This window comes from Plectropomus leopardus, chromosome 6 (genome assembly GCF_026936395.1).
Source record: "Plectropomus leopardus strain MGB_pleo_1.0 chromosome 6, ASM2693639v1, whole genome shotgun sequence".
Taxonomy (NCBI): Eukaryota; Metazoa; Chordata; class Actinopteri; order Perciformes; family Serranidae; genus Plectropomus; species Plectropomus leopardus.
In genome coordinates, this window is record NC_142181.1 from 31,195,216 (window position 1) to 31,220,890 (window position 25,675).

Here is a 25,675-nt window from a genome sequence, read left to right on the forward strand (position 1 = left end):
CAAATGACAGCCATGTCATGCATACTGTACAGACTACCCACAATTAGACATAACAGCAGCCATGAATGAATGCATTCTCATCAGAAATCCTGTTTGGTACAGCCAGAAATATAAGTCAGAAATCTGGTGGAGAAAACTATGTTGACTTGTATGCCATCAGTATCGAACCTGCTGGATAATTGAATTTAGATCAAAGACATTCATGTATTTAAAAGGTCTAGAGGGCTGCTCAGTTTTTAGTAATAACAGAAACGCCTCCGGCGTTGACCTCCACTGCCCTCTTCTACCTTCCGCTCCCCCCTCTGCCCCAAACCTGAAATCACTGCTTTGACGGGATAGCAGCCACTCAGTCTAAAGAAGAGAAGCAAAACAAAAAATATTCCTGGCAAAGAAAACAAATTCTTGCATTTCTAATCTGTAAGCTTTTTCATCCACACATTCCAAGAACTTCTTTAAATCGTTTAAAATCTTTTTTTTTTTTTTTTTAAACTTTAACAACATTGGTTAAAAGAGTATGCATAAATTGGATTAGGCCTCAACCCAAGTACATCATCAAATCAAATATTTTTATATCATCCTCTTTAAGTGCAATTAAGATGGTTAATGAAATTAAAAAATAAAGTTATGGCCAAGTCTTTTGATAATAAAGAAACACATTTATGGGCCATGTGTATGAGAAGTCTGCCCAACACTTTCCTCTCATAAAGCTGATTGAAAGGAAACTTCAAGCAATGGTCCCTTCTTGCAGGCAGAGATCTGAGATGACTCAACAGTACGAGTGGTTTGATATTATCATAAAGCATGTTGAACAGGTGATGTGAGCCACCAGTTTAGGTTTGGAATAGCTGGTCACAGTCTGCCCCCTTGTGTTTGAAATATTCTGTAAATGAAAAAGCTGGTATTGCATGCTCTCACAGTCTTTGAAATAAAAACTTAAAATAGAAAAGTATTTTATAAAAACAAACAAGCAAACAGACAGAAAGGTGAGTAAAAACACAAAAAGACACACATAAAGCAACAAAAAAAATCAGTTTTTAGGCAACCAGCAAATGATCAACATTTGAAAACATTCTCCCTTGTTAATTAAAATCTATTTAAAATATCGTTGGTGAATGTTCAAAGTACTGTCCGATAAAAGTCACTTCCTTCTTCCAGATTTACGCAGGCGTCCGATTGTGGAGGTGAACTGCAGAGCTGACCTCTCACACAGTGAGAGAGGACTGTCTTTTTCTGTGTCTGTGTCTGCATCCATTGAGGAGACAGACGTGGAAGTTGAGTTACGGTGCTCCACATCACTTGTGCATCTGCTGTCGAGATGCAGGGAAGTCTTTGGAGAGGCTGAGCGTGAATGGGCCCCGTTAGCATGAGTGAGTGGCCCTGCATGTCTTTCCTGATTTGCCTTTCCAAGTCCCTCAAGGTGGGCCTGGAACGTAGAGGTCTGTTGTTCCAGGGGAAGGAAACTGTCCTGCACCTTGTCAAACTGCAAAGAGAGAGGCATTTTTAGTCTGAGTAGGATCTAAACCTATGAACAATGTTGGACCTTATAGTACCTGCTCAATGTTGGATTGAAGCAACAGCTCTGGCCAGACTGACTCACTCCTGCTGCACACACTGGCACTCATGTGAGTGTAACTCCAGGTCAACTCCTGTGGGACAGGGCAGAGGGAATTTCTGAGTCAAGACCGCAGAAAATATTAGAAGTGGATTTTTACTGGATCAAGAGAACTTTACCTGCAGTAGTTGTGTGCTGTCCTTCAGATGAGCCTCGCAGCACTGCAGTCTGTTCCTGTAGTGACCCAAGACTGTGAACAAAGTCTTTGCAGACATGAGAGAATTACAAACAGCACTCAAAGGCAAGGACAAGAAAAATGATTCATGGTTCTTAAAGAAACTAAAGCTAAAGAGATAACTGTTGTCGTTGTAGGGAGTACTTAACTTTGGAAAAACTAGGCCTAGGCACCAGCTTACCTCTACATCTGTCTGGGCAGAGGCCAGGTCTCTGTGGCCTTGGCTCCCCTCTTTGGTGAGCGTGACCTCAGTGTGCAGCTCCTCCAGCTGAACCCAGAGGCCTTCTAGTCCCTCCAGCATGTCCTTCACACTGGATTCAAAATCCCCCTGCACCTGGACGAGTCTGCATAGTGACCTCATCCTATCAGAGAGGAGTGTTTGATGTTAATCCAACTGAACAAGTGTTTCCAAGAATACACATGGCACAAACACAATATGTTGAACCTTACCTCTGCTGCAGGTAGGAGCGGATGAGCTTCACTTTGTCTTCCAGTACAGAGTCTCCATCCTCCTCCAGTGTCACCTCTGACCCAGTAACAGCTCTCTCAAGTGTTTGAGACACTGACTACAGTGAGAGGATTGAGAGGGCTGGGTTGTTTGTGGGTTTGTTTGGTAGAGGTTCTTCAAACTACCTCTACAAAATGTATGCATAACTTAACTATGCAGCACTTAAGATAAATACATCAACCAAAAGGTGTATGTTATTTGTGCCTAATGCTGTCATATAAAAACTTTAAGAGATAGAAAAAGTGTGCAGGAATCTATTTGATGCATTATATATAATTCCCCACTGACACATCTGTTCTACACATGCAAACACCCCAAGATATATTTTTTCATAAAGTTTAAAAATGCAAAAATACATAAAAATGATACTGATTCTGCAATTTAAATTAAAAAAAAATAATGTTTGGAAGATTATAAAAAGAAATAAAGATATAAAATATGAAATGTTTTACCCCAAAACAGGACAGTTATAAAATACATATATTCTACCACTAGAAATGTTGATCTGCTGGTGCAGCAACAGACTTAGGACCGATGGGTTATAACACTCTCTTACACTCATAGTAAGGGCTAAAACACAGATAGAGAATACAGAGGGACACGAACATTAAACTTTCTCTTGTCAGGCAACCTGATTGATTCAGAGTGCAGACGACGGAAGCGGTGCGTGTTACCCCAGGCGAGAATATCTGTGTATGCCTGAGTGCAAGGTCTGATCTAATATCACCAACAAAGACTTTACCCTGATCTACATGCAAAGAGCGAATGAAAACACAGGAGATGACAGATATTGCCTGAGGCTGTGTGTGAGTGTGAGAGAGGGTGGGGGCTGAGGGGGTTGCTTCTTCAGGGTGGTTTTCTCCCTCCTACCTCCAGCCTGGAGAGAAGGCCCTTTATGTGGGGCACAGTGGGGTCTGGCAGTGGCTCCTGAAGCACACACAGCAGCAGGCTGTCAGCCAGGGCAAGGGCCAGAGGAACACAGTGGCCCGGGCTCCTCTTCTGGGACATCCTGGAGAAATAATGAGACCACAGTGACCATGTGTATGGATTTGTTGGAAAAGAGTATAATTTTCTGATTCTCTTAAATAAAGAAGTGTGATCTTCCCTCACAATGTAAGATGTACATGATGATTGTCCTTTAATGATTGGGTGCAGTTTTTCTTTATATGTTGTATTTCATTGGTCGCCTGCTGCTCCTTGTATTCCATGTATTTCTATGCCCCTGTAAAGCACTTTGAATTGTATCTGAATGGTGCTATATAAATAAACTCGCCTTGCATTTTATTAAACAGTGAAATAAAGACATTTAATAGCAAACAGTTGTAATGATTAAGACACCTGTGGGTATTTTGGATGCACTGAAATATAGCTCACTTGGAGCAAGAGAATGCCTGATGCATGCAGTGTCCATAGATCAAATCTGGCCTATAAGGTGATGAGTTTCTATGTCTTTCTTTGGTTGTTATTGTCTCCACATGCTGTCAAAAAGTGTCAAAAATAAATAGCAAATTATAAAGGAATGGCTGTAAAATGAAGTCTCACCATAAACAGTGGTTGTTCTTGTTTTCAGTAACAACCTCCTGCTGTACCCTCCGTGGAGTCTCCCCCTTGAATTGAAGCAAACTCACTGAATAAACATAACATGATTAAATCCACCAACAGGGTCAAGAGAGATTCAGTCCATGTAGCTGCGCTCACCTGATTCTGTCCTGGCTGCAGGCGGTACTTCAGGGCATAGACACAACCTCCCAGAACCATCCACAGCAGACACACCAACAGGAGCCTCAAGCACACATCAACCAGGGGTTGATAGAGGTGCAGTGGCGCCTCCACCTGACAGACTAACCACACTACACCGACTGGAAGGAAACTGAACCAGCTCCTCCAGGGTAGCAGCGTCCTCAGAGTCTGTGACCAAGAGGTTTGCTGTGACTGATGAACAAGTGGTGTTTGGTTTGAACTGCTGGAATAATGGGTCAATACAGAGAGTGAGAACTGGTTTACTAAAAATTAATATTCTCTTTTGTGAACATTTTTTCCTTTCAGTTTTTCCCCTTCATTTTAATTTAAGTTAGATAGAATATGTTATTGCAATAATAGTAATAATAATAATAAACTTTATTTAAAGCACTTACTTTTCTTAACAAGATTACAATGTGCTTTTCAGAAAATCAGCAGATGAACAATCATAAGATGAAGCAGATGAACAATAATAAAATAACAACACTGTGGTCATATATAAACACTCGCGGATAAAGTAAATTTTGGAAAAGTAACTTAAAATCACAGTGAAGGGATGTTAAAAACCTAAGGACAACTTAAAACCTTAACAACACTTAGGCCTACATGATTCTAAAATTGACTAAAACCTTTGATGCAAGGTTTCTTCTCAACATTTGGGGGCACTTATGAAATGGGGGTTTTAGAGTCCAGAAAAACTTCAATCAAACACCATGCACCAGTTTTTGCCTTTTCTGCATTAATTCATTGTGTAAATTCTTGTCAAAAATTTAAATCCTCTGCTACTTCCATAATTTGCTGGGGTCAACTGCACATATTCCAAATATTGAGGAAGATGTGTGCCCCTTAAATCTTCACCTATGCTAGGACAGCATGTTCCTGTAGTAACACATGACATGAGATGGAAAGTTGCAGATTTCTTGTGCTTCACTTTTCACACAATTTGGTAAATTCTGGGCTCCACATTGTAATTTAAAGTAAAGTTTTGCAGCTCTGATGAATGCTTTGCTTCACAACATGCATTTCAAATGTTGGACCAGCTGTTGCGTCCAGCTGCTCTCCAAAACAGCACGGTCCTGTACAGTCACTTTGGGTATTTTAGCTCATGTCTGGTGAGCAGTTAAATGGGGACCCAGAGGTGCAATATGTTGACAGATATATACCTAATGGAGCAGAAAAACATTTGCTGTCAACATAGTTAGAGCAGGGAAATGTTCTAAAACCATCATTTCACACAGACCTCTCCTCCCTGTAGCAGCAGGTAATCAGAGACCTGCCACTCAAACCCTGAATCAAGTGAAAGGAGAGTTATTGAAAGACACACAGGTCTACATACCTCTGCTGTTTTCGGCTCCTCTCGACAAGTTTTATCTCTTCATCCTCCTTTACCTCCTCCATCCATTTAAAGGCTAGGCCCTGGTCCACTCTCCATCCCTGTCCTGTACCCCCTCGACTTTTGGGGTGGGCAACTGTCAACAGAGGCATTGCAGTGACACAGACACAGACATGCTCACTGAAACTTTACCAGTGCAATCAGTTTAACTTTACACACCTACTCTGTATGTGATTAGTTCAGTGGCATGAAAAGCATGTTAAACTGGTTCTACTGGAAGATTCATTTTATCTAGGCAGTGGCTTTTTCCATTTCTCACCTTCCATCGAAGAAGGAATGTGTTTAACACACTGATCACAATTGTGTGGAGGACAAGCCCTGCTCCGCCCAGATACACTTGAAGCCAACAACCACTTCAGCAACAGTCACTTCTATTCTTAGATCACACCCAGTAAACAACCTGTTGGAATCATTAATTGAAAGCTTTAAATTCCTGACCAGAGAGAAGTTTACATATGAGGGAGCCCATTTTAATTTAAATTATTGACACCCATAAATAATTGTGGTTGACCCTGTCTGTTTTCTATGTAATGATAAAGTATTAGTAAGATTTTGTAGTACGGGGATACTCAGACAGGACTCAAGGGGCCAATTTCTAGGATTTTTTGGCAATTCTTTTTTTAACAAGCTCTATTTTCAGAATCAGAGTCAGAAATACTTTATTGATCCCTGGGGGGAAACTGTGGTTTGTTACAGTCACTCTGTAACAAAGGCATATAAGCATATAATGTAAAAATATAAAATGTAAAATAGAAGTACACTAATAGTAAAACAATAAGCAGTCGTATATAAATATTTAAAAATATAAGTATGTGTGCCTTATGCTACGATGCAATCAAACTAATAGGCTATGTAAAATACAAATATACAATGAGTCTGACACTACAATGCACATCACATTTTGATGCATTTTATGCACTCTGACACCTCATTCACATATAAATTACAAAAATAGTTGGTAGGCAGAAGTTAAGCATCACTAATGTAAAATTTGTTTTCTGTGGCTATGCTGCCTCCTAGCAGTGAGAGCCAGAATGACTGACAATGCCAGACAAATCAAGCTTCAGTTAATCTGAAAATTTACCCGAAAAGACACTATGAAATTATTTGGGCACCACTTGCTCCTGGGTCCAACACATTCATAATGAAGTGAACTGAAAACACAATGTGAAGATATAAAATAATTTAATCTCAATGCATGGACAAAAGGACAAAATCATCACTTTACATGATCAAACTCTCAATATTCTCACAATATTTCACATTGTACAAGTCTATTTTTACAGACCAATAAAAATAATGGGCACATGAACAGCATTTTACAATAGCGTTAATTTAATGTACTAACCTGTGTCGTCATCATGTTGAATTTATTGAACTAATGAAGAATACTTTAACACTTAAAGGATAAGCTCCAGCACCAGACTTGCCTTGCTCATGTAAAATTAAGTTGGTTATTGCGATCACAAGGCTTTCTCACTTAACTGTGCAGGAAACATGCAATGTGCTGAATGACGATATCCCTTATTGGTGTTTAAGATACTATGCTGTCCTTAAAGTATCATTCCCAAATGAAATTCTTAATATATTTTTTATAGGGTGATAAATAGATTACCACAGTAGCATAAGGTGTCATCACCCTGTAACACTGCATCATGTTGAGCTCCTAAGCTGTCCAGTTGCAAACCTGTGATGGTGTCCCCAAATTACTCTAACTTTAACTTACACTCATTAACACATACTGTATTTGGTACAGTTAGGACAAAACTAATCACAAGTGTGCTATGTTGCTGTACTGGTTTCTAAAGTAACCCCAATTCAAAAACTTAAAAAAAAAATTTAAAAAAAGGTTTGAGGAAAATTTAATGTTTCTCATAAGTCTGAATCGTGTCAGGAAAGAAAAGAGATAACGCTATCTTTCTTTTTTAAAGAGCAACTTAAATTCCTTAAAATCTTGGGGGGGCGGGGGTTTCTGACCTCCAGTGGTTTAACTTCACGTCTTGCTGCAGTGATATACAGGTGTACTCCATGACTGAGTGACATCACTGTTGGATGTGTTTACAGATGTAACAAAGCATATTTTCTGACCCTATCCAGCCACGGGAGTGCCATTCAATCTGTAATGATTACCTTTTAGATATGTGGGGGGAGAAAAAAGAAAAAAAAAGAATTATCCCAGAGTTTTAGGTCCACTGTATCCATGAAAACTGTGTGATCTTTGTGAAAGAGAGGAACTGATGTTTGTTTTTCTGAATTTTACTATAAAAACCCAAGTGTTGCAGTTGTGACCATGGCAATGAAAAAAAAGCTTTGGGGGAAATCAGGACAATCCAGCACATAAATAAAAGCAGATGTCTGTGACATTCTCAAAAGGAAATCCATGAAGACAAATCACATCAGATATAAGAGACTATCTGGTAACTTACAATATAACAGATGCTGTGCTGGACAGAAACCAACGTGACCTGTTTTGGAAAGCCAATCACAGGACTGATTTATACAGTATTTTCATATATTTTCTTTCTTTCTCTGATCTATTACTTTCCAAAATTTCATTTACAAATACTACACTTTAAGAAATGTCTGTAACTTTACAAATATGTAAAATGGGCACTCAAATCTGTATAAGGACTGAGCAATAAAGCTTTTCCACCACCTCAGACTCCAGTAGCTCACACAGCAAGACCTTAAAATTCTCGCTTTCATTGTCCATACTTTCCAAACGTGCTCAGGAACCCTGTATTTGATACTATGATATGTTTGTTTTCAACAGCTTTACTCAAAATGTTTTTCAGTGCTGTGTATTTAAAATAAAGGTTCACTTTTTTGTCTTACTGTGTGTTACATGTTCTGTTGTTTACATGTTCTGTTCAAAATCAAAACTTTGCATTCTTCTCTACTAACTTTATTTTTCACAAAATTCTGGCTGGCAGCTTGTAATTTAACACTTTATAGACACATAAAACTGTGCTGGTCATCATTTCATCCCCGTTTCAGCTCTGTATGTACACAAGTCTGTATCCATGTGCATATGACTGTGTGTTTGTTCATTAATGTGCATACAAGCTGCTGAGGTATACATGCAGGATCAGTCGGTGGGTCTGCGCTGGGTTTGCAGAGTTTATCAGTGTACAGATCAGGGTTTTGTAATGTGAACTTCACTAGTGCCACTGCCATTGGTAGTTGTGGTGATGATGTACTGCGTGGTGGCTTGCTGATTGGTCGGCTGTTGCTCCAGATGTTCAGTGTGGGCCTGGGTTGCGCTCTGAGGAACAGCCTGTTTGGTCTCCAGTTCAGTTTGACCCTCTGAGATAACGTAGTGTGTCTAGAGGACAAGGATGAGATCATTTAAGTTCTACAAATGGACGTTCAGTTCATACAATAAGCCACAATGGTAAATATCTAAAACAAAATGGTCAAGGATCTACCTCACATCTGAGCACCATACTCAAAAGTTTCAAAAAGATGTATATGCAGGAAAACAATAGCCGCTTTTACACAGACATTACGATTTAGGGCCACAACAAAGTCCCCTCTTTTTATCGCCCCTGCATTTTTACACAGAACCAAAGGACAGCGGCAACATCCAGCTGCAGTGTGTGATTATACACTGCATCTCAGCATCCAGATTCCATCAGAGGTACGACAGGCGTGACAGCTAACACAACAACGTCAGCCTCTATGACATATGTGCGTTGGCATCGTTTCTTAACAATAACAAAGCCACAAGCATCCCAGTGGCTCTGAATATTATTGAAGACTTTGGGAAGGTCTCGGGTTATAAAGTTAATCTAGCGAAAAGTGTTCTTTTCCCAATTAATAAGCAGGCGAGGAGACTGTCATTTCAGTCCTTTCCTTTCACAACGCACAAAGATAAATTCACTTACTTAGGTGTCAATGTAACAAGTAAATACAAAGACTTATTTAATCATAACTTTAAAGTAACATTGGATAAGGCAAAATTAGATATGGAGAGGTGGTCATCTCTCCCCCTATCATTAGCAGGGAAGATTAATTCTGTTAAAATGACTGTAATGCCACGGTTCCTCTATTTGTTCCAGACAATTCCAATTTTCATCCCTAAATCATTTTTTAAAGAATTAAATAAATGTACATCCACCTTTATCTGGAATAAAACAGTCCCCCGGATAAGAAGGGAGTTCCTTGAGAGACAGAGAGAAGAGGGAGGCCTGGCTCTACCAAATTATATGCACTATTATTGGGCTGCCAATATACATAAGCTGTTGTTTTGGGTCTCACAGGTAGATGACGATGAAACCCCAGTTTGGGTACATATGGAAAGATATGCATCTAGCCCAGTGTTACTACGCTCCCTGGTCTGCGCCTCTCTGCCCTTAAGCAAACACCTGTACACAAACAACCCTGTTGTACATGACTCTATCAAAATTTGGGTCCAGTTCAGAACACATTTTAAAAACAGAAATGCCCTCCTCTCTGCTCCTGTCTATGGCAATCATTTGTTTTCCCCGGCCCTTGGGGGAACAGCATTTAGGGAATGGTATAGAGCTGGGGTGGAATGTGTCAAAAACCTTTTTAAAGATGGGGTATTCATGTCTGCGGCTCAACTGGAGAAAGAGTATGGAATCCCCTCAAAGACTAACTACCTCAGATATTTTCAGGTTCGAGAATTTGTGAAAAAAACATTCTCTTCATCCCTTATGCTACCGCAAAGCGGATGGATAGATGAACTATTGGATATGAATCCGACTTGTAAAGGGATGATTTCCAGGATCTATGTGAATATCCAGAATGTGGCTTCCCCACCCCTCGATTACATAAAAACGAAATGGGAGGAAGAGTTAGAATTGGACATATCGGAAGTTGACTGGAGATGGGCAGTAGAACTAATACACTCTTCCTCTGTATGTGTTAGACACGGATTGATACAATTTAAGGTGTTACACAGACTTCATTTTTCAAGGGACAAACTAGCAAGAATTTATCAGGGGGCTGATCCGACTTGTCCTAGATGTAAACAGGTGCCAGCCAACATATGTCACATGTTCTGGTCTTGTCACAGGCTGAAAGAGTTTTGGGCCAAAATTTTCAAAACCTTCTCATCCGTTTATAACAGAAATATAGAGCCCACCCCTCTGGCAGCCATCTTTGGTGTGGCACCAGGGGAAGCACAACTAACGACTGCTCAAAGGAAAGCAATAGCATTTTCTTCGTTGTTGGCCAGGAGATTAATTTTATTTAACTGGATAAAGGCAACACCGCCATCTCACGAACGATGGATGGAGGTGGTGATGGCACACCTGAAATTAGAACACCTTAGATTTACATTGCAGGGCAACACTAAGAGATTTTCTAAGGTCTGGCAGCCTTTTATTTCTCACTTTGAACAGGAGCTTTCAGCTGCTCCAACATAATTGGCAGCTTCTGACCCCTCCCCCCTTTCCCCCTCCCCATCTCTCTCTTTTTTTTTTTTTTTTTAATTTAATTTTATTTATTCATTTTTTAATTAATTAATTTATTTTGTCATCTATTTTCTTCTTATTATCATGGGTGGTGGGTGTGTCTGATGTTTAGTATTAGTATGATTTGTCTTGTCACTGTTTTGTCTGTAGTTTAGTTCTACATTTGTGATGAATAAGTTCAGCCCTATTATCTTGGTTTGAATGGAGGTTTGATGTCTGAATGTGAAAATCAATAAAAACACTTTGATTATTATTAACAATAACAAAGGCAGAACATGTCAATCACAATCATTTACCATCCCTGGCGGCTGACTTTGTCCTCTGCTCAGAGGTTAACAAGCTCCTGAATGTCATTGTTTTCCCAGTTTGTGTACATTTGTGGCTGCTGTTCTTCTTCTTTGTATTAGCCACTTCTTGCTACAACTGCAGTGCTGTTACTACTTCCATTCCCGCTTCAATGGCGAAACCATTCTGTCCCCCCTTTCCGCGATCGGACATTATGTACAGAATAGCGAGGCGGCATAACAGTGTTATATTCCTGCCTTGAACAGGCAATGTAAATGCGGCTTACAATTTTTTTCTACATTTTCACAAGTAATGAACAAAACATTTTACATGTGCTTCATCAAGCTCAGTCATCTGTAAGGAGACTGATGTGCAATCATGGAGCCACATCATGTGAGCAAATACCATATACATCTTATATAGCTAAAGAGTTAAAGTAAGTATACAGTAAACAAATATACAGAATACAAATTGCTGGGATACATTTAAAGAAGATTCTGGTGTGAAGCAAACCATTTTTTCATTTATTCAAACTAAGATTTATTTGTTGTAACAGGGGTGTTAAGAATTCCCAAGTAGGTGTCAGCTTCAGGACCTTCTTCTTACTACATATCCATGTAGCCATCTATCATTATAGCCATTGTCACTTTTTATTAACCCTTTTGATTTTTTTGTCTGGAGGTCTAACACTTTCAGCTGCAGTGTTAGCCTTATAAGAACATGGGTGTAAAAATAAAACTGCAACACAGTGATCAGTGATTTCCTTATCACAGCCAAAATGTACTTCTCACTTTCATCTAACAGGTATCAGACAGCATTCACTCACCGTTTTCACCTGGTTGCTGTTCACTCCAGATACAGGTGTGCTGGCCTCTGCGATCACATATTGTGCGTGAGGTAGAGCCATCATCTGGATCTCAGACGCTGCTACAGTAAGAGGTTAACATATTAACCTGACAAGAAATTTATCAGAGCGTATAGAGCCATCAAGACATAGAGTCTGACTAGACGATATGGGAGCACATGTGTGACTCACAGTAGCCTCGGTAGTTCCAGTTCCCGGGTATGTAAGCATGCTGTACAGTCCCCTGCTGCTGCTGGGTGCTGCTGGTCTGCAGAGTTTGGCTCTGAGCTAAGGTCACAGGGGTCAGCTGAGTGGGGCTCAGTTCCTGACTGGGCTGCTGGGAGGTGGGGCTTAGAGGCTGACCAGTGACCTGGAAGAGAGTGAAGAGATATTTCGTTCGTATTTTGTTATAAAACTTAGCACTATTGGGCCCACATTGTATGTTATTTTATGTTCAAATATGATGACTATTATGGAGTATTGAGGATTTACCTGGGTGGCTCCTTGTCCAGTGCCTGAGGGCTCGTTGACCTGGATGTGTTGTACCTGGATGGAGTGCTGGCTGTAGCCATGAGGGTCATGCAGCTGGCTCACATCTACTGTCTGGTGCTGAGAATGTGGGGAGGAAGCCTATAATAAACACAGAAAACAACTATTATTTACTGTTTTCCACATTAGTCAATACACCACAAGACAACTATTTTATAAATATTGCTAAATAAAACAGGTTACTTCAAATATTTTACCTGCAAACTATATTTTCAAAATACAACAGGGAATAAAATATAGTTCACCTGCTGAAACATTTCAAGCCTACATGCTATAGCAGTAAGAATTTTCAATGTGGATAGTGGTTATTTTAAGCATCAAAAATGGTAGAAAAAATATCACAAAATCCCATAGCACTAGGTAATATATTTACATTTGTTTGTTTTGTCTGACCAGCAGCCCCATACTCAAAAATGTACAGTGTACCATGAGCATAAACCACAAAAAAAGCAGCAAATTTTAAAAGCTGGAACCATAGAATGGTTTGCATTTTTGCTAAGCAACTAACTTAATGAATTAGTTTATTAAAAAAAAAGTTATTACTTGTTTATCGGTGAGTTACCAAATATCAAAGTATATAACTGTGATTGTGCAGCAGGATGTTGTTGAGTTGCTCAGTCAGCTTTCCCCAGATACATACGATAAAAAATTTTAAAAAATTAAAAAATCTAGGCCTCAGATCAGATCCTGGGTCTTACCGGAGCCACCTGCACCACCTGCAGCTGAATGTGTTGTGGCTGAGACAGGTTGCCTCCTGCCTGAGAGACTGGGATGTACTGGATTCTCTGGTAGTCTCCCTGTGCTGTGCGGTAGTCTGTGGTCAGTGTTTGAGAAAGCTCCGTCATGGCCTGGGTCAGCAAGTCTGTGGTCTGTAAAGGAAATAAATCATTAAGTTATAATATCTGGTATGTATCAGTTGACACTTCTTTCTATCTGTCTTCTTTACTGTCTTGTTTCTGCTGCACTGAGTCCAGTTTTCTATAATTTATAACTCTTTTTTGCACTATGTAGCTTTGTTCTTTGCTATTACCACTTTTTTGTTTCTGTAATATTAGTTTTCAAAAAACCACTGGGTGTTGGTGCTCAACATGTATGTTATGAACAGTTTCTTACCACTACAGCCTCAGCTGTGGTACCATCTGCACTGATGACAGCAGGGGCACTACTGATGACAGCTGTAGTCAGTGGAGTCTGGATGGTGTTTGCAAGTTGGGCAAACTCTGGATGCTTCTTCCTGATGTGCTGAACCATCTTAGTCTGAGATACAAGCAAACAGAAAGTTATCAGTTGGGGTCTTGGATTGTCCAAGACACAGCATAAAATTGTAAAAGACTGCAAACACAGAGCTTGAATCAATCCCTGTATAAATATTTATAACATCTTTGACAGAGCTTCATACTGACCTTGCTGCTGTACTGTTTGGCACAGTGAGGGCAACAGACCGGTGCAGTGGCGATGGTGCCAGTCAGCTGTGTGTGTGTGCTCAACATGGGGTCTGGCTCACCAGGAGCAGCGGGACGCAACTTACGGATGCTGGGAGGCAATTCTGCCCCAGGGTGGTTCTTCAGTATGTGTGCTTTCCTCTTACTGGCACTTTTATACACCTAAAGAGATATCAGCCCATCAGATCGATTCCTAATTATCATACTGAAAGCTCAGGTTGAGAGTTTGAGGTGAAGCAGAGTTTGCAAGTATTATTCAAGGCATGAACTTCATGATAAATATTACATATATTTTTTGATAAATAATGAAATAACATGGATAACGAATGCCAATGAAAGTCTTCTCCAAAACTAAAAGTTCATATGGCAGGATGGGAAAAACAAACCTTGTCACAATACTGGCAGAAGTAGTCCCTGTTGGGCTTGATAATTGGCAGCGTGAGCTCAGGCACATCATCAATACGCATCTCTGGATGACGCTTGGACAGATGATTGACCTGTAACCAGGAAAATAAAGCTGAGTGTACTGGAGTTCAATTTAAACAAACAAAAAAGCTTTCTGTAAGCTGTTGCTCACCAGCATGCCTCTGCGCCTGAATCCCATCATGCACACTCTGCATTTGAACATGAAGCTCTCAAAGTCAGTGGTGGGCACCTTCAGTTTGAGGGTTTTGGAGCGGTGGATTCTGTCAGCCTTCTTGGCCTCTCTGTCAGGATTGTGCATGCGCTGCATGTGCTCCCGCAGCTTATCTTTCCTCTTAATGCCACAGGAGATCAATTGTCACACAAGAGCTCACAAAGCTAGAAACTAATACTACCGACAGTTATCTTGCAATGCTCTATCTATTCATCTCACCTTGAATTGTTTGCCACATGTTGAGCACAGGAAGTCCTTGCGGTCAGAGTGGCGTAACATGTGCAAACGCAGCTTGTCCGGCCGGCAGAAGGCCTTTTCACAGTCTGGGCACTGGAAAATCTTTTCTGAGTGGAAGCAGCGGATATGCTTCTTCACCTAAGGAGAACATGGTAAATGTATGTAAACGTGAGTAAATGTGTAAATTTCTTATTTTAAGGCCATGACACACCAAGTTGACAGTCGTCCGTCAGTCCACATTGGGCTAACAGCAAGTGCCAGCGGCCCTCGTCACAGTTCAGTTCAGCACAATAGAAGTGAAAAATGTAAACAAAGGGCTTAAGTCAAGAGGGAGTGAGGTTGAAACAAACTTGTTATATGAGGGAAGACTGTTTTTCTTCTGTCATTGAGCTCTTTCACCGAAACATTTTGTGGTTGTTAATGTTGTTCATTGCCGTGAAGTAAACATGCTTTGTTCTTTTAACATTTGATTGTATTGTTAATGTGCTAACTGGCTAACTAGCCCCATGGCAGTCTTCCGGTTTCCCGTTTTGAATGATGAATACAGACCACCGCCATCTGTTGGTATGGGGGGTTGGCTGTCGGTTTGGTGTTTTCATGTGCAACTTTTTAGCTAAGACCCAGCGACATGAGGCAACACAGCAGTGGGCTTTCATTGCCACTTTTTCTCTGATGTCATTTTGGTGTGTCTGGCCATTTCTACCTAACCTTTGCTCAGTTCTAACTTAATCACTATAAGACATTTATTACTAACCTGGATAAAGTCAGTAAACGTCTTCTTGCAGGAAGGGCATGTGAAGCAGCCGTCCACAGCGTGCACACCTACGTGGTCTTTGAGCAGGTCCAGCCTTTCAAAGGTCTCTGGGCATAAGAGACAAGAGTAGGAGCGGTTCTCCGTGTGCACCAGTAGATGGTCCTCCAGGGCCGAGTCACTCATGAAACTCTTGCTGCAAATGTGGCAGGAAAAGGCATAGGCGTCCCGGCCGTGGACCCGCAGATGCTGATCAAGCTTGTCTTTGTCCCGGAAGGCCTTGCCACAATGGGTGCATTTAAAAGGACGGAAACTCTTCCTAATGAAAAGGTGCTGCAGTGCTGCATTCTGGGATGGATAAAACAAAGAGAGAAACTACTAACAGAAAACCCGAAGAGTGTTTTGTGACATAGATCTGCTGTGACGTGGGAAGAGGCTGATATATGAAATGGTTTGTGCAGGAGGGGATACTTCCTGAAATGTCATGAACATTATCAACATGGGATATGACAAAAGGAATCTTTGAACCAAATGTTTTTCTGCCTCCTCCATGTCCTACCTACCTGCACATCCATCTTTGGGCGAAGTGCACATTGAGGAAGAAAGACACACTGTTGTAAAGCAAATCATGGCCACTATAACTGCAAATAAAACACTTGCATTTCAGTGAACACAGCAGTCTTACCCGTATCCTCTTGGCACGGCGCATGTCCTGAGATGTGAGGTGGGCGTCTGATTGGCTGCTCTGTGTGGGGTCCTCCTTTAGTGGAACTTGCAGATCCGTGCTGGAGGGTGGGGTGACAGACTCTGGGACCGGTTCCCCTGCAGGAGGAAGAAGCTGGCCCTCTGTCTCAGTCCCAGCCTCTGCCTCCGACTCCATCTCCACCACCTTCAGCCCATTCTGAGCGCCTTCCATGCGCTCCTCCAGCGGCTTCTCCGTCAATTCCAGCATCTCCTGATTAAAAAGGTTAAGAGGTCAGTCACAGAAAACAAACATCTCACACTTCGGCTCCATATGTATTTCTTTTATTTCAATGATGACATTTCGGCGCTCAAGTCTTCTTTAAGATCAACATGAACAATCCTGAAGTGATCAGCAACTCACTATAACTCCTGATGTGCGTTTTTGTTATATTTAAAAAGGTCGGTCACAATAGAGTCCATCAACTTCTAATCGATTATTCAACACAGCAAGTATTAATGTGCCCCTTACTGTTGTCTTATCCCCACCAGCGTCTCCTGGTGGATCCAAACGTATAAATTTAGGTGGGCGTCCCGGTCTTCTTCCTGTCCCAAATCTCCTCCTGCCTCTTCCTCGACCCCGGCCTCTGGATCTGAGAGAGTAAAGTAACAATGAACACATAATTTGGGCTTAAATGCGGTAGAAATGCAACAGAAAATATCAAATAAGGTGAAGACAAGATGTTTTACCTGGTAACAGAGTTTAACTTGTCGTCATGCATGTTGAGATGTTGCTGCAGTTGTTCGGAACTCACAAAGCGCCGGTTACACTCATAACAAGGCCAGTTCTTCTCTTGTTCCCGGAGCACTACAGGAACAACAGAAATTGAGGACCAGGAACAACCACTACTACTGTTGTAGACATTTGTAATGGCTAAATGAGCTTAATAAGTATTGCATGCAGAGGCTCACCTTTTCTCTCTTCTTCTGTAACACTGTAGATCTTCTGATTGACAAACTCTGCATATGATGCCGCATACCACACCTGCAGAGGAATACTTCATTAAAAACACTAATTACACTGACCTATTCAGAAATCATTTATTTACTGGCAATGACTCACTCTTGTTTCAGCTCTGGTTTGTTTCAACCTCCTGTGTTAAATATCTGGCTCTTAAGTTATGAGATATCAGACTTATGGCTGAGCAGCTGTCTACAACTATACAGATATTTTTGTAAACAGATATTTTCCTCTACTTTCTGACCATTTGTTCACGCGAAACTTAGTTTCAGGTCACTAATAATAAGCACTCTAGCAGTGGGCTATGGGTTTGTTTAAATTTTGCTAGCACTACTTGGTCAAACAAAATCACGGATAAACAGAGCTGTCTGCTGTGGCCAGTGCTATCTGGTCCACCTCAAAGTCTGTTAGAACAACGGTTTTGTATTAGGTCCGGTCAAATCAGAAGATGGTGGGACAATTTTTGAAAGTGGGTTTGATTATGAGTGGTAGGAAAACTTTCGCATGTCCAGAGCATCAATTTTATCTTTGAGTAAGCTCCTTCATCCTTATATCTAAAGGAAATCATCAGTGATTAAGTCTCAAGTAGCTGTTTTAAACAAGGTAATGTTAGCCTGTTCACTTTACTACCTTTGTGATGAGGGGACACTGCAGTGGACGGCTAATCAGGGTTCCTTTAACTTAAGAAAAGTGGGATTTAAGACTAATTTTTCAGTAGCCAATATAAAAAACATGCACTGACATCATGGATTTTATTTCATTTTTCAAATATTTATTGTATCATAAAACTCTTTCGTGATGTTAATGCAAGAGGCATTTGGTACATTTTTGTTGGGTTTTTTTTTTAAATAACCCATTAATTTGAGCTTTTGCCATGCAACATCAGAAAAAAAGACTGATACCAATCCTAACTTCAGTGTATAACCATTTTTAAGGCTTTTGAAAGATTCAATAAAGACATTTTAAAGGCAATTAAGGAATTTAATGCCTTTTAAAACTGTTTAAGGATCCGTGGGAACCCTGGCTAATGCTGACAAGCGTTAAGAGTCATTTTTGCATTCAGAACAGAAATATTTTATAAACCGAAGCTCACATGGACAGATTTTTTTTTTTTTTTTAACGGAGGGGGGGAAATATCTGTTTTTGGATTAAGAGGGCCACCTGAACTAAATTTCCTTACCAGGTAGTTGCTAACTTTGCATGCCTGCTGTTGGGTGGTGGGCAGGGAGCATACAGGAGTATAGACTTTGTTTCATTGCTTTACACAGAGTGGAAAAGCATAGAGAACAATATAAGAAGCAGGATAAATTGGCACACTGTATACGCAATGGAACACACCATCTGCACTTCATGGGACTTACCTTGAGCTCTTGTTTGGGTTGAATGTTTTTGATGGTCGTGTAAAATATCTCTGAGCCGTACTGATAGGCCACCAGGTTCTGCTCCAAGTGGTTCTGAGCAGGTCTCACAAACATCATCCAGTTACAGCTGTCCTCATCAGAAAGGTCCAACCACATGTCGTCAGACTTCTCTCCATCTTTCTCTGCATCAAGCATGCACAGCTAACACAACAAGCAAAAAAAAAAAACAGATTAGAAATAGAGACAGATTTAAAAAGAGCAACCTTAAATCACATATGCTTGTGTATACAGGGTCTTTGTCAGTTCCTACTTACTCAGCACTTTCCTATCAAACATTCTCAATTATAAAACAGATTTCCTTTTTTTCTTGGTTAGGACAGTTTAACTACAGATTTGGTCCTTTTCGCTTCTGGGTGTTTGTAAAGCAATAACTTCACAATTCTGTGTGCAGCTGAATACCAAAATAAAAAATGCACAACTTAAGAGCTCATCAACAACCATAAAGAAATGAATAATTTAGAGCAATGATTTACTTTGAGATGAATGTAGTGGTCCTGCAGTTCACTCTGAGGAACCAGGGGTCCCTCCACAGGGCCAAACTGTGTGCGCTTTGGGATGCGTCTTTTGGAGAACACTCCACCCATGAACCGATCGATGTAGAGGACCAGAGGCAGACTGGCCCGGGCCTTGGACATCACTGGCCGGTTGGGGATGGGATGCAGAGGGCCATGCTTCAGACACACAGAGGAGTTTGCACAATTGCACTCTTCACACCCTGAGAGGCCACAAAAGGAAAAATCATCAGGACAAAAATTACCACAACAGGTATGTAAAATCAACAAGTATGTATTTGTGTTTTTAAATGATGCAGCAAAAAAAAAAACTACAAGGAGGGAAGGCCAAGTCACTGAGCTGAGTGTAATAAGTAGACCATTATTTCTCGTCAAGACACAGAAAAGACTCAAACATCCTCTGCTGTCTGCTCTGAATGAGCGACTCCTGACAAACCACGACTGTGTTACGACTGTGTTACAACCGTGGACGACATCACTCACACAGGCTGTGAGGGTTGAATGACTGAGGCTGACGAGGTTCCCAATCATCCATCTCAGAGTCTTCATCCTCGTCTTCGTCAGAATCATCTGTTGAGTCCGTGGCCCCGAGGGGACTGGTTGGGGGGTCCCCCATGTCAGCCATGGAAGGGAGTGAGTTGGACACAGACAGCTGCTCCTGTGTGTGTTTGATCATTTCGCAGAGTTAATATTCACTCAACTTTTCTGTTTATTCATTTGTTAGGGAAACACTGACAAGGTAATATATTCAGGCCTGGCTTGTTCACATGCAACAAGCAACAAAACGTATATAAAGAATAAATAAATGTATACGTGGCTAGTTTTAGACAACTAGATACTTTTTATGTATGATCTTCTGAGCACATCAAAATACTGTGGTTGTCAGGTCAAGAAAAAAATCATTTATATTCTTCCTGAGGGACTGGTGGTGAAATCAAAATCTCAAATTAAAGGGAAAACTCACCACGTTTTATGTGGATGTCCAATCAGTGTTGATGGTAAATGTGATTGATTGAATTGAATAAATAAATTCCTCAGTGCTCACTATATTGATTGAGAAAGTCAAGTTTGCAGCTGCAAAATCTGTTGTTCTTCCTGCTTCCAGTGTTGTCAATTGAAGTGAGAGTGACTTAGCTGGAGGCAAGGAAGTACTACAGGCTATTTCAGCTTAGATTTCTAGTCTTCACCTCTGGGTAGCCAGGGGATATACTCTAGATGTGTATGTATGTTCTGGCATCCCAAACGAGTGCAGAGGATCTTGTGGATGAGGATACATTTTACAGTATTTTGGCTGACTATATTCAACTGTAATTATACAAGCCAGAATATTCAGCCTAAGAAATGCAGCGTGAAGACACGAAGGCCGCAGGCGCCTGGACTGTGCAAGAGGTTGTGTCTGACAGAGATCCTCTAGAACCTAAGCTGGAGAGAGCAAAAAATGGCTGGTCATGCTAATTTTGCCCTCCGATGCTAAAAGAAACTGGATCATTCTGCTGCAATGAATTTCAGCATGGGCAATTTTTGTTTTTTATTCTTGTGCATCATATGCCATTATAATTATCTGTGATGTAAATACTTAAATGTAAATCACATGTATACTGCACCAAGTTAGACCACTTACCTGCCAGACTAACAGTATAATCAGCTATTATTGTGTAAATACATCACAAAACAATTTGTGCTTGTGTCCACTTAACTTTTCCTACTATAGGCCCTATGCATGCTAACATAAGAACAGACATACTATTTACTTGTTTGTAAAACACTCTGTTCTCACCTGGGAAACAGGCTCCAGGATGGCTTGGGGAGCCTCGGCTACATTACTGAGGACATGCAAATTGGCAGCATTCATGTTTTGTCCGCTGGGCAGCAGAACTGTGACCTATGAATGAAATTGCAATGCTTTCAGGTTCAATAAAGAACAGGTGGTAAATTGCTTGTTAATGACGCGACAGTACTTGGTAAACTTACCTGCTGCGTTGTACCATCCTGCTGGATGTAAGCAACTTGTGGCTGATCAGCAAATACAGTCTGAAAGAAAATGTAATACAGCGCTGTGAGCATATCTTGCAGGGCCACATGCATGTTGTGAATTTTACAAACAAAAATAAAAAAATACATGAAGCTTTTGACAGACGTTTCTTAAATTTTCACAATATGTGTTCACATGTTACTCTACCATAAAAGGCATGGTTTTTGTTTTAACCCCACCTGATCATCAGTGCATGTTGTGTTATCTAAATGCTCCAGATAACAGTTAAAATGTCTCTACTTTTAATAAAGGCCCTTCTTACTTGAGTGCCATCTGCAGGATGTATGTAAACCAGTGTGTGCTCTGCAGACTCCACTGAGGTGTAGGAGTTCCCATCTGCTGTATAAACCACCTGCTGCTGTCCCCGGTCCGCCTGATCGCCACTGTACACTATCTGGGCCACTGTGCCGCCTTCAAAATGCACCTGCAACACGTGTGAACAGGACACAAAGGCTTTCAACTAGCGGCAAAATCATTACACACTGAATGTGACTCACCCTTCATTAATCCTCCATAAACTTAATATGTGAGTATTGAATAAGAGATGGTGAATTTATGTCCTTCTCAAGTCCTCCTGGAGGGTAAAGAAATGACGACTTGAAAAATCCCTCCATAGAGAACCCAAACAATGACTCCTAAAATCCAGAAAATTAGCATTTCGGCACCTCCGGTACCCTCGTCTCAAAGTCAATGGGGTATTTTTTAACGGGTTAGAAGCCTAAAATCAGGCCTGTGGTTAACACAAATTAAAAAGACTTTCAGACTATTGCCATAACAGTAGTAGTAGTTCGTTATAGCCTAACATTAGTTTTTTACTTCTGGCGATTGCATGAGGCACTCTATGTAATCTTAGCTGAATGGATGGTGAATTTTGGGATTTGGTTGAAACTAGGTTCAGTGGACAGAGGGGAGTGTCTGCTGAGTGTGACTGTGTAAGAAAGACAAATTATAAGATGCTTAAATTGTCCACTGATGTATTAAATGCACTGTAACCTTATTCTATTGCCTCTAAAATATTGACTCTAATATAGCACTTCGGGGACACTTCAGACCTGTGTGCCGTTGCCTGAATCATTATTAGAAGTCTGACTCCACACAGCGGAGGGCTCCTGCTTGGTCTCCATGGCAGCACAGTGCCAGGCCTGTCGCCAACCACGTCACCTGTCTCTTCGATTTTGAGACAGCCAGGGACGCCTGTAATGCACACAGACAATAGGACTGGTTTGATATTAATAACAATAATAATGCTACATGGTGACAATAACTGATACAAAGTAAGATAATGGAAGGCTACATTTGGGTTTTAATGCTATTCCAGTACGAGGAGGTGTTAACATTTACAGAACCATGAAACAGCTTTATGAAAATTTAAACAGTGGTGGTTTTCTGAATAAATGTGCATATGGTCTGGGGTAATCTCGTGAATGGATGATGGAGCATCTGCTGTTGCAGCTGTATCAAAGTCATATTGGGCAGTAGCTATTTGGCTGCAACAATGAGGCACTGCAGCAGCCATCTCCGAACAAAGTGGCCCTGAATTCACCCCACGTGCACGCTGCAACACAGATATTTGGGTCTCCAGACACAGTTTTGCCCGGCTGACAGGACATGCACGCCAAAATAAAGCAGCATGTCACTCGGTTGCAGAGCGGTCACACAGGACTCTCAGCGGGGGTACGAGGGAAAATGCGGTTAACGTTTGCTCACGAGGCCGCCCGGGAAACGGTGTCTAAATACAACCGCGAGTCGGAACAAAAGCCACCGTGGAAAACCACAACTCTGTAAACTCATTCAGGAATCTAGTTGGTATAATCAATAATAAATTCAATTCCCCCCTATTTTAACCCCGCAGGTTCTCAGTCCCAACTGGACCATACCACACAAACCAGCACTATAGAAACCCGGGCATTTACCGCACCGCAACATTAGCGTTACGGCCATATAGTCCCGGTGTAAGGCCGACCTTGGAGCTTAACATAACTTGTCAGGCTCCAGGACGTGCACCGCATTCAGCGATTTTTAACAAAAGTGGATTTGAAGCAGTGAAGACACGAATTATTTGGGTAGACCCACCCGTGCCCCCATCCTAGTTGAGCCCAGCCCTTCAAGTCTGCTGTGTACAAGGAAGACCGGGCTCCATTTTGGGTGGGACTAACAACAACAACCACATCCGAGAGACCTAAAGGAAAAAACGCATATTTTCTTCTGGTACAAACGCGCCCAAACGACCCGCACATTAAATATATATCAACAGAAACACTACCGAGCAGTCGAGCTACACAGGTGGCCGTGAACCAGTTCCTAGTTTTCTTACATTTAGTGGAAAGCGTAGTTGTTCTTACCTCAGAATGGTAGCTGCAGAGATGGCTGCATTGCATATATTAACATAATCTGCCTAGCAACACGCAAGAGCGTGGCCTCTGATTGGTGGATATTTACTGAGGAGCCGAAGCAATTTGGGACATTTTTAAACACTGCTGTCACCAAACAGTCTACATAATCGTCGAGATGAAATAAAAATATGTTTGAGCGGTTACCAATGTTATCGCCAACATGTTCATTGATAGTCTTTATAACTTTATGATCGATTGTAGTTTAGCCAATCAGAAAAATTAAACACCGAAGTCGTCCAATTGAAATAAAGCAGTTGTCCAAAAAGGTTATCTGATCTTTTTTCTTTCTTTTTCTTCCTTTTTTTCTTCTTTTTTAAAAACTTTTTGTTAACATTTTTAAAACAGTACATTCAATGGTCAAAAGAAAAATTTACAAATTAAGGTAACGAGACAAGTAGGTACAAACGAGACTAAACAAAAATAAAATAGACGGTATGAACACACATTGACACATATAGGGGTTAAGTTAATTAGATATATTTATTAAAGCTGTAAAATTTCCATAAATTTATAGTTTTGGTACATTTTTATTACATCTTTTTAAGTTTGATATTTTTTCAGGATATTTATCTAGATCTGACTTTTTAACGTGGTATATGAGGGCAATTTCTTAAAAAAAAAAAAAAAAAGTTATATATGAATGTAAAATTAAGCTAAGATATTCAACAGTTTAATTATATGCTGTCCATTCTTGGAGAAAATAGAGTCTTGAATATAAGTAACAGATCTGGTTCTTTGAGTAAATTGTTCTTGCCAAAATGTTTGTGGAGGTCCGACAAAAAATCAGTCCAGAAAATGTTCACATCAGGAAACAAAATGTGCTAATGTTTCTACCATATTGTTAGATGAAGGCGCATTTGTAATTCCTATCAGGAATGTATCTTTAAATAACAGAATTTACTGGATAGTTTCTGTGTATAATTTAAAAAAGCGACTCTTTGATATTGTTGGACAGCATGTATTCGTGTGGAAGAGTAAACACAATACTCCATGTCTTACCATCATGAGCCCGATCTGTTCATTTAATGGAGATATTATCATATCCTGTCATTTTTTAAAGTGACACTGCTAGTTTACGATAACGTTATTTGTGGGTTTTTTTCTTTCCAGATTATCTAGAGCAATATGTTTTAAAAGTGGAGATGAGAGGCGATGACAGCGGACACAAGTTAGATTCACTGTACTTTACTGCCCCCCGGTGGCCACAGTGAGGAACTGCAACATTAAATTAATCAAGTTCGAGTCAATGCAGCCACGACAAAAAACTTCCGGCAAATGCTTTCAAAAATAAAGTTGTCATACCAAAGCATTCAGCCCAGACAAGCACAAACGGTCATGAAATTGAGTAATTGTCCTACAAAGGTCACAGTTTACAAATTACAACTCCACATTTCTCAGGGGGAATTATAAAGACTTTGACACTTAATGTTTATTGATTGATAAATAACGTAGAAATTGTACTAATCAAACGCTGTAAAGCCCCGCCGAAGTACTGAAAGAAGTACTCTTTTACTTAAGTAAATTCATAAGTGTAGAAATACTGTTGCAAGTAAAATCCCTGCAATCAAAATGTAACTTATCTACCTAAAAGTACAAAAGTGTTGGCAAAAAAATATACTTAATTAAAGCAACAAAGTAAAAGTGCTAATTATGCAGTTAAGAATAGTATATAGTATTTAATTGAAATATGACATTGACGCATTAATATGTTCATAACTTTACTGTTATAGCTAGTGACGGTGGACCTACTTATACTGCTAACATTTGCTAACGTAAGCTTGTTCATTTTACTCCTTGTCATATCTTAACTTCGTATATGATATACTGTATATTATGATTTTATTGCATATTACAATTCTGAATCCGTAAAGCGACTTAAGTTTCAAATAAATATAGTTTAGTAAAAAAAAGTATTTGTCTCTGAACTGCAAAGGCGTAGACGGCTATTAAGTACGTTACCAGATGATTAAAATACTGAAAGAAAATACACGTACCTCAGAA

At 40.4% G+C, this 25,675-nt stretch overlaps 2 protein-coding genes across 7 annotated transcripts; both read right to left on the reverse strand.

The window, feature by feature from the left end:
* Positions 1 to 545: 545 nt before the first annotated feature.
* Positions 546 to 5,591, reverse strand: LOC121943614 (uncharacterized). Of its 2 annotated transcripts, none has more exons than XM_042487175.2 (9): positions 5,372 to 5,591; positions 3,994 to 4,255; positions 3,838 to 3,902; positions 3,166 to 3,304; positions 2,238 to 2,353; positions 1,969 to 2,149; positions 1,732 to 1,815; positions 1,551 to 1,646; positions 546 to 1,480 (listed from the first exon to the last, which is right to left on the reverse strand). In XM_042487175.2, the coding sequence occupies exons 1-9, from the start codon at positions 5,518 to 5,520 to the stop codon at positions 1,139 to 1,141; spliced, it is 1,434 nt and encodes a 477-aa protein (XP_042343109.2). In that variant the 5' UTR covers positions 5,521 to 5,591; the 3' UTR covers positions 546 to 1,138. The 2 variants fall into 2 exon arrangements, with proteins under 2 accessions (XP_042343109.2, XP_042343108.2); XM_042487174.2 differs by having other exon boundaries at positions 3,994 to 4,258; positions 5,372 to 5,590.
* A 1,005-nt stretch (positions 5,592 to 6,596) lies between these two features.
* Positions 6,597 to 23,699, reverse strand: prdm10 (PR domain containing 10). Of its 5 annotated transcripts, none has more exons than XM_088079205.1 (23): positions 23,624 to 23,699; positions 22,334 to 22,475; positions 21,544 to 21,705; positions 21,221 to 21,280; positions 21,027 to 21,131; positions 19,733 to 19,907; positions 19,211 to 19,452; positions 18,678 to 18,878; positions 17,268 to 17,340; positions 17,046 to 17,163; positions 16,828 to 16,948; positions 16,300 to 16,569; positions 15,618 to 15,962; positions 14,846 to 15,001; positions 14,567 to 14,746; positions 14,376 to 14,486; positions 13,951 to 14,151; positions 13,661 to 13,804; positions 13,246 to 13,416; positions 12,491 to 12,628; positions 12,191 to 12,368; positions 11,981 to 12,081; positions 6,597 to 8,753 (listed from the first exon to the last, which is right to left on the reverse strand). In XM_088079205.1, exons 2-23 carry the CDS (start codon positions 22,403 to 22,405, stop codon positions 8,565 to 8,567), a joined length of 3,513 nt encoding a protein of 1,170 aa, XP_087935331.1. In that variant the 5' UTR covers positions 22,406 to 22,475; positions 23,624 to 23,699; the 3' UTR covers positions 6,597 to 8,564. The 5 variants fall into 5 exon arrangements, with proteins under 5 accessions (XP_087935331.1, XP_087935332.1, XP_042342690.2 ...); XM_088079206.1 differs by lacking the exon at positions 23,624 to 23,699 and adding an exon at positions 23,596 to 23,612; XM_042486756.2 differs by lacking the exon at positions 23,624 to 23,699 and adding an exon at positions 23,355 to 23,497.
* Between the last annotated feature and the right edge of the window lie 1,976 nt (positions 23,700 to 25,675).

Excerpts from the sequence above, each read along its gene's own strand:
- prdm10 (XM_088079205.1), bottom strand. The coding sequence starts at position 22,405 with ATGGAGACCAAGCAGGAGCCCTCCGCTGTGTGGAGTCAGACTTCTAAT. Across the intron at positions 14,152-14,375 it reads TCTGCCAGTATTGTGACAAG|GTGTATAAAAGTGCCAGTAA; the intron begins GTTTGTTTTTCC and ends ATATCTCTTTAG. Across the intron at positions 12,369-12,490 it reads CTGGACAAGGAGCCACCCAG|GTCACTGGTCAGCCTCTAAG; the intron begins GTAAATCCTCAA and ends ACTCTCTTCCAG.
- LOC121943614 (XM_042487174.2), bottom strand. The coding sequence starts at position 5,520 with ATGCCTCTGTTGACAGTTGCCCACCCCAAAAGTCGAGGGGGTACAGGA. Across the intron at positions 3,305-3,837 it reads AAGAACAACCACTGTTTATG|GATGTCCCAGAAGAGGAGCC; the intron begins GTGAGACTTCAT and ends TTATTTCTCCAG. Across the intron at positions 1,816-1,968 it reads CTGCCCAGACAGATGTAGAG|ACTTTGTTCACAGTCTTGGG; the intron begins GTAAGCTGGTGC and ends ATGTCTGCAAAG.